Consider the following 8,925-nt stretch of genomic DNA (forward strand, 5'->3'; position numbering starts at 1 on the left):
CATTTTCTATCACACCTGTATTTGTCCCATAATTTTCCAGAGAAGAATGATAGTTTAGGCTAATATGTAACTTCTAGATAATGTACAGGTAGTATAAAATTTCAATTGGATCCTCATTCCCAGGGTAAAGTTTGGATGTTGTCACCTTTTATTCATATTCTAACAGACCAATAAAACATTTCAAAATCCTTAAATCCCCAAATCTGCAATCCATTAAGTGGAATAATGTCCACAAGACTGGTTTAGAATTGCCTGTAAGATTTTGATCTGTTGTTTCAAGCAGAGTCAGAGTTGATACAGTATCTTGTCTTTTACTCTCACATAGACATACCTTTAATGCAACCATTCAAAATTCTGGCCCTAATGTGATCACAAGGGCATGAACCTCTGCTTAAGATACACTAGTGAAATCTGTGCTGAATTCAGCCCAGTTCACCTATACTCTGCCCTTTTTTTATGGTCTGAAGTCCCACTCTCAAACACTGTGAAGACAGAGCTTTAGTTTCCTGTTCCACCTCTCACACCGAGTATGTAAGCAGAAAGGATGGCTTTGCTAAACCAGGTAACGCTTTGGGACTCCAAATGAACCTCTGTTTTTAAGTAGTATGGCATGCCAGTACTAAACAAGAGGGAGCCTGGGACTGTAAATCAGCTCAGACTCTTGCAGATTAGGCAGAAGAGCACATGTCTTACTGTCTCCTAAGTCATGTATTGTCTGCAACTTATTAATGCAAATGCCTGCCTCTCTGTGGGCCCAAATTCAGTAGTTTTTGCTTTCTGGTATGCTATGCAGATATGCTTAGGAAATGGATAAGCGCAACAAAATTATATGGTAGAGAGACAGTATAAATTAATCTGTTACTGCATTTTAAAGAACAGATTTTAAGCATCCATGCAGCACTCAGGGAGTCTTTAGAAGATACATTTTAAGCCCAGCAGACCATGCAGGAGGTCTTCCTATAGACCGTCATTTTCTATTCAGGGTTTTAAAGAGCAAATGATAGCTCTGTGACAAACAGAAATTACTCGCTTCCCCGGGAGAGAACATTTCAGACACTTAAAAGATGCAAATTAATATTTCTGGTAACTTGCTGTGGAACACAGAAAATGCTTCAGAATACAAAGGCTTTTGCCAGGGTCTGCGCAGCTTCAGCTGCACTATGTGACTGATTCTAATCGATCATGAAACACTTGGTCTGCTGCCACCCCAAGCGAATTTGGTTCTCTCTGTTGTTGCTGTTGGGCTGCTGATCTGGCTCTAGCGGTATGACAGCTTCTGTTTTTCAGGGTAATGATATTATGGTTAGAATCACACAATACCATGGCTTGAAGGACATACAGCACACGCATCAGAAGATTTTTTTCTTAGTCATGCATGCTGAAGATTGTAAAATACACTCAGTTGCCAGGGTTTTGTTGTGCCTCTGTCTTTGTTAGGAATTATTGGTTGTAGGAACTGCTTCTAAAAGATGTGTGCTTATGTAAAACAGCAAACTAAAGCTTAACAGTCTTATTTCACTCTGAAGGAAAGGGAAGTGAAGGAATTGCATCTATTTTTATTTTTATCCTTTTTTCATTTTTGCTTATAAAATAGTAGTATGCTATTACTCATGTCCTCTTCCTGGGAACTGCCATTTGTGTAGATAGTGAATTTTATGTGGTCAAATTAAGTGCTTGACATAGAATTCATACAAAAAATGGCTATCTGGCAGACCTCTATCTTGCTGAAAATTATTACAGCTGTGTTGCAAAGGAATAATAAAAACCCAGTATATTCATGTAAGCGTACTCCAAAGGCAGGCACGTAGCACCCTCTCCCTGCCAAGGCCAACAAGGGCAGTAGTTGGGCTGCGAGAAGAGCTATTGCCTGCTCCCAGCTTCTCGTGAAAAGACTGAGTGGTGAGACCCACACCTGGTTGATGCAGCATTGACAATTATGAGTAATGCATGGACAGTCGCCAGTAATGCTCCCTGCAGTGATCACTGCACACGCATGCTTGGAAAAGTAAAGATTTCATCTAGAGATGGAAATAATTGTCTTTCAAAGCAGTAGCTATAGAGATAACCACAGCCCCACTAGTTGGGGGGGGTTGCTACTGTATGTTTTTTTAGCAAAAGGCATCCAAATATTTCTTTTCAGTATACCTCTTGCCAGTATCTTGTGGCTGCTTTTCGTGGAGAAATCAACTCTCCTGTGCTCTCATTCATTTTATAAAAGAGCAATACAGATAAGGATAAAAGGCAGAGAAAAACTAGGAACAGAACAAGGACACAGGCCAGGAGGAAAGTAGTATGTGATGTGTCTTCTTGTGTGTGAATGGGAACAAACAGAAACAGTGTAAGCATGCTTTTTCTTTTTTTCAATAAATATTTTTCTTTTGACTTACTGAAAAATGGTTGTTTGTTTTTTCTCTTAGATTCTCGGACTCACCTTTGCAATGACCATGTATTGTCAGGTAGTCAAGGCAGATACCTACTGTGCATAGATACCATTCCCAATCTCTGTGCTTCTCCTCCAAAGGACACAGGAGAAATCTCCTTCATGCTCATTCATCTGACCTTTTTTCCCCCCTTTGTAATATAAACTGTGTATAATGCTATCTTTCTGAAGATTTTGTGAATCACCCCACTTTACTGAAGGAGGAAGAAAAGACAAACTCAGTACTTGAACTGGCAAAGGTAAGAAGCAGCCTTGTCTTTAAACAGAAGAAAACCTCCAAGGAGTGATGGTTACGTTTCTCTGGCCTATGGCAAGACTGAGGAGGCTGCTTACAGGAGTTCCATCTGCAAACGGATGCTAGGAAAAGATTGCACTGAGGAAACCTCTGTGAAAGCTGCTGAAAGCTGCCAGGTTGCTTTCTAGCATATCACAGGCTGGAAGAGAGGGTGTAGAAAATGAGTGTTCTTCAGCATTCAGAGAAGGTGCAGAGTAGCTAGTACTGAATGCAACTGCAACGTTACTGCAGCTCACGCACAGGCAGAATGTCAAGAGCAAGCTGCCCTGCCTCCAAGTGTCGCAAGATGGTTTTGTAGCCAGGAGAGGATCATCTCCAGAAATATGCTAATCTCATTGCTGCAAAGTCAGACTTTTAATCAGTTATCTGTGCAGTGAGATCTGGCTGTTAATGGAAAATAATATCGGACGTTGTCTCACTAATTGCCAGTGGCGCTGCAGATTGCTGGCTGTATATGTAATATATTCATATACACCTACTGTTCTGAGAGGAGGTGAAAGACCCAGCATCTGACCTCAGAAAGAGGAACCTTTCTATCCCATTTTACATTCCAACTGAAATAACTGAGTATTATTTCTTGTAGGATACACTATCACCTATACCTCTGGGAAACAAGTAATTACCTTCAGTGTACCTTCATTTCAGTAAACAACTTGTGAGTGGGCTCTCTGTCACTCTACTATTTTTTTTTCATTCCTGTTTCAAGTTAGTGTGTCAAAAAGTATCACTCATTTCAACAGTTGAAGATCCATACAAAGCTGTCAGCTGTTCCTTCCCTGAATGTCACCATTTCATTAATTCAGGATACCATCATCTGCAGGTATGATAGAGTTTGGCTTGCTGAAGATAAATCTTTTACACATGGCTTATCTTTCCTAGAGTTACTAAGACTTCAGATATTTTATACTCTGATTTTTTTTTAGCTGCTTCCTTGTGACAGCCAAGGCACATTGGTCTTTGTTGCAAGCAGAGTCACCTCTCAGTTCAGTCTTTCATACCCATCTTCATCCTTCTGGCTTCAACAGCTAGAATCTCCCGCATTTTGCAGAATTTGCAGAAATCAAAGTTTTTACTTTTCTATGCCAGAAAACAGCCAGTTAACAGCTATTAACTGGAGTAATTTTAGTTAGCACCCTTCTGCAGGAACCATGGCAATGAGGTTAAGAATCAGATGCTTCGTATCATTCAGGCAAATTGCAAAGAATCTCCCAGCAGCAAGTAGCCCCAGGCAACACACGTGCGGTAAGGAGTGGAAGCAGCATCCCAGGGAAAGGAGAGAGCAGGGAAGAGAAGAGGCTGTCAGAGTGATTCAGCTGTCCTGCCCTCTGCAACCAGCTTGTCTCGGGTCTCTCAGCCACTGCCCGGGGAGAAGCTAGGCAGCCCAGGTGCCCAGGCAGCCAGTCCTACAGCTACAGGCTAGACACAGGCATCAAGTTCAGGCACACGTTACCTGCACCCTTAATGCTTAAAACAGGTGGTGTCAGCTACAAGTGATGCTTTGAGTACCTTGATATAAAGGCAGTTTTCAACAGTAAAGCTGCACTCTTCCAACCCATAACCTATACAGTAGTCTCCCAATCCTCTTCTAGACCTGCACCATTAGACAAATACAACTCTCATTGCCCTCTTTTCTCCCCCTACCCCCCTCTCCTCAATGATTTCCTGCAGTCTTTTCAGCCTCAAGCCCAAACTGTCCCAGGTTTTGTGAAGATGCTTAAGACAGACTGCTCTGTGAAACTCAAGGTACCTTTCAGGGTCCTACGCCAACCTTCACGCAGCAGCGTCTGCAGGCACTTACTTTTGCAGGCTAAGTTGAAAGTAACTTGTTAAGTCATTTGTGTGCATTTTATGTGGCTTCTCACTCATTATCATGGCAACCTCATCAACCACTGACAGATTTTATTGCCATACCAACAAGCCACAAATGTTAATAGAGCTTAACCCAAGACAGAGGTTCAACCGAGTGAGTAGCCCAAGAATACACAGGACACCTCTGCCTTGAGAGAGACTCCTGGTGTTGCAATCATTCTATGAATTCTATGCTCCACTTCCTGAGCTGAGACAAACACGTAGACTTGTTCTCTGAGAGCTGGGGAGATAGTGTAAGTTTGCTTCTCCATACCTCCACTCTTTTCTCTTCTTACCTGCATAGAAACAATTCTTAGATGCACTGTTCTTGCCATGGTTTATTATCATAGTTGTACTCATAGTTGCTCCTGCTGACAGCTCAGAGTTTCCACCACTGAAAAGCAGCATAACAGTGATGAACACATCAATAAAACATTAATTTTTTAAAAGAAAGGTAAAAAGATGGACAAGGCTATTTGTAGTGATCCTTGCCATTAAAAATTAACATGGAAAGCAGGCCTGATGGCTCAGTTGATGAGAGCAAACAGTTGTGCAAAGGAGCTCCCACACAGCGCACCTCTCCTCAGCTTCCCTGCTGCTGCTGTAGGGAGATGGGAGACCACAGCCCTCGTCCTGTGAGTCTCCCAATAATGCATGCCGAGCTCTGAGAGAACACAGTAGGCTAGAGTGAAACCTCCAGAAGAGACAAAACGAGAAACAGTATGAAGACTGAAGAGAAGTTATCCTTTCTGGTTCCCTCTAATCATTTGCCATGGTTTAGACATCTTTACAAGATAATCTGCCTTGGTTTTCAAAGAGATGATAGAGGCAGTATGAGCAATACTCTATTTGTAAATCCCAGTCACTGCAACAGCAACTTTCAGCAGTAACTGGGGAGAGGGACCCAAACACCAAACTCTCCCTTGCACTGCACAAACACAACTCTTACACTGCCAGAGATGTTAGCGCAACTTACTGATAGTCTGAACCAGACTATTTTTTATATTTGATGTTATTAACTCTTTTCACATAGCCCACCAAACAGAGGATATGGTGCTTAAAGCATTACCAACACAATCCAGTTTGAGACTCTGACCATACTATATGCAACAATACACAAATAAGCCCTTTATTTTAAAATCTTATTTTGGTTAATTATTTAAAAAAAGAGATATGCAGACTTTCTCCATCAACAAAGTCTAAATATTTTGTTGTGTCTGTCACAGTAACATTAAAAAAATATATATGTTCCATTGTTGGTAATATACAGAAACTTTAGAGTGAACGGTTTGATGATAATTGCCCTGTAGTATATCAGATACCCCTTTACGGGTCTGCTTGTATTTCAGGTAGACAGGACAACACAGGAGTCATTCCAAATGCTTACATTAGCCTTTTGACACTTTTAATAAGGTCTTCTATATTATTTTCCCATCTTTTTTTTGAACATGAAGGAGGACTCAATGCATTTCAATTGAAGACAGACTCAAAAGCAGCAAGCCCTCCTCATCTTTATTAATTGCGCTTTCTGCTTGATTACAAGGTGTGATGGAACAGGGCACTGAGCTGAACCTGATGAATTCTGAGACCAAGACTTGGCTTTTAGGTTCAGTTTGATATGTTTTTGGCTCTTCTGTCTTTCCATCTCCACAACTATAGGAATATGTATGAATATATATAATAGAACGTGTTTTATTTTCTTGTACAATAACTGTCAGTTGCAGCCAGATCTTATTGCTTGTTTGACAGAATTATTAACTCCACATCTTCTGGCACGCAATGCATTTCACTTCCATTTCTCTTCTGTGAATACTTATTTACTCCTTCCCCTCAAATCCACCCTTCTAAAGGTTTTTTCTTCTATTTAATGTTTACCATTAAGCACAGCTCTGTATGATTTATGAATGGAGAGGAAAGAATGGCACAGAAACTATAACTAATTTTATCTAGCATCAGCAATATGGCTGTTAGGCAAAGCCATCCCACCCCTCACTTCTCACAAGCTAATTAAAAACTGTTTGGTTGCATTTCCCAGTGCATGTGACTCCAAGCTGCCTCTTCACCCTTTCATAGATAGGGCAGGAGGTTGTCAGTATGGAGAAAGTTAAAAGCTTTTCACATACCTCATAGCTTCATTGTTGTGCTTTACGTGTGGCACCAAAGGTAAGCAGCAGGAAAAAGCAAAAAAACAAAAAAACAAAAAACAAAAAAAAAAAAACCAAAAAAAAAAAAAAAGAGAGAGAAAGAGAGAGAGAGAGAGAGAGAAAAAATGTGGCATTTATTTTAAAACTAGACTCTTAAATTTTTTCCACGAAGATTCATGCTAAGTGTGAATGACCTTCACAGATACTGCTTTAGACAATTCACAGTAAGAAAACAAGTTAGATCTTGCCATGGGAGATTTTGTTGGGAGCTCCTTTCTGAATTCTCTTAGATTGTCACCTGTATCTTATCACAGTGGACAGGTCTCCTCTGTTCCTTGGATTTTGTCACTGCAACAATAATTATACGTTTTTGTGCATTCATATAAAGAACAAAATTAAAAATATACATTTTATTTTTTAAGAGTTATTAAATATTCTTTAAAGTTTACAACACAATGTCTTTTGTATTCTTTTTAATAAACATATTTACACTGCAAGCTATAGAGTATATAAATATCCAAAGCTGTGTATGCGCATACACACAGAGTGTATGCAATAAAAAAGTACATTACTCTCTTTTTGTCATTTCTTTCATTTGATTTGATGTGTCTTTTTTTTTTTTTTTTTTTTTTTTTTTTTTGAAGTGGCTTACCCATTCCCCATTAAATTTATACTCCTTTCTGTTTCCTGTTTAAGGCCAAGTTTAAAGTATGTGAGAGGCAATACAGATAACATTTCAGAAAATACTGGGGGATCCAGATTTACTGTGATGTAACAAAAAGCACGTAGACACAAAACCTGTTATTTTCTATTTTGAACTTGTCTATGTTACTGATAATTTCGAAGCAAAAGGGTTTCTCTTCTGAGGTGGTGTTTGCTTAATTTTAGATATTAACTTGGAAAACTTGGCAAATTCACAGCAGACCCTCTGCTGACATCACCCATTAGAAAGTTCAGTACTAGCTTAAAGCAGGTCTGATTACACCAGGCAGCCTGTCTGAAGTTGTGTCTAACCCTCTGCCTTGCCCAGTAGAATTTATTGCAGCCTCAGGTTCAAATGACGAGCAAAACCAGAATAGTGAAACTGCCTCTACATCTGGTGTATTCTGACCAACACAGGAGTGCTATTAAAAGTATAAGGGTAGAAATGGACTGAAAGTGGAAGGAAGCAGACATTTAAGAGATTGTTGAAGGAAACCTCATGGAGGATAACCCAATCATTTGCTGGAAGTTTCTTCCAACTGTCTGTGGCAGGTTTGCATTTCTTCATATTTTCCTCATCCTCTTAAGTGGTCTCATTAATCACATCTATCCCCAATTCTTCTCTGAAATCTTTAAAGCTTTTGACTTCCGTGTTACCTGTGGCAATGAATTTCACAATTCCATCATGCCATATACATTTTAAAAAATCCTTCTTATACGGATTTTAAACACTTTGCCTTTCTTTTTCATTAACTCACTGTCAGTTCTATACTATAGAAATGTTAATCTACTGGAAATTTATGGTCACAAAACAACTTGGTTACATTCACAGCCTAACTGCTCTTCCCAATAAAGCTTAAACCCGTGTAATAGAGTATCCTATTGATTTTCAAGATCCCATCGTTTCAAAAGACCTATCGAGTCAAGTCTATCTTCCCCAAAAGCTAACCTGCTTCAGTTGTCTTGCTTTATGAAATACAGGTTGGCAAAGCCACCTGTAGATGTTTCTGTTGTAATCAACAGCCAGATCAGTATTTCAGCTGTCATTCTGCTATTTTTTTTTCAAATGTACTTAACACAACCCAGGAACTTCATGCTTAGCTGATTATACTGGCTATGTAATTTTTGTCTACAGGCCAGTGCTGCTGCAAATTAAAACATGCTATAGCCTTAGCAAATAAAAAAATGAATATATAAAAAATACTTCCAATAGGCTTAACTGCAGCTTCATTCAAAGTTTTTAACTTGATGGATCACAAATGCCAAGGGCCCTATGCTTCTGATTTCCTGATACATTAAAAATAATCTAATGAGAAATGGTTACCAAATTAAATAGTATGCACAATCTGAACGGCTTCTTTTTTGAAATCTCATCAGTTGATCATGTAATCATGTAAGGTAAATCACGTAAATTTTCTGTCCTGGACCTTGCCTTCTTTTTACTTTTTTCCTCCTGTAAAAATACTTTCATTCTGTTTAGTAAAAATTATGATTTT

At 39.3% G+C, this 8,925-nt stretch overlaps 1 protein-coding gene across 1 annotated transcript in view; it reads left to right on the plus strand.

Moving 5' to 3' along the window:
* TSPAN4 (tetraspanin 4) overlaps positions 1–6,393 on the plus strand; it is a 129,925-nt gene extending 123,532 nt beyond the window's left edge. Inside the window, exon 7 of the mRNA XM_026034668.1 lies at positions 2,418–6,393. Coding sequence (XP_025890453.1) covers positions 2,418–2,486 — 69 coding nt within the window. The 3' untranslated portion in view covers positions 2,487–6,393. The remainder of the gene's footprint in view (positions 1–2,417) is intronic.
* The last annotated feature ends 2,532 nt before the right edge of the window (positions 6,394–8,925 follow it).

This window comes from Nothoprocta perdicaria, unplaced genomic scaffold, assembly GCF_003342845.1.
Source record: "Nothoprocta perdicaria isolate Ctin4 unplaced genomic scaffold, notPer1 scaffold_15, whole genome shotgun sequence".
Taxonomy (NCBI): domain Eukaryota; kingdom Metazoa; phylum Chordata; class Aves; order Tinamiformes; family Tinamidae; genus Nothoprocta; species Nothoprocta perdicaria.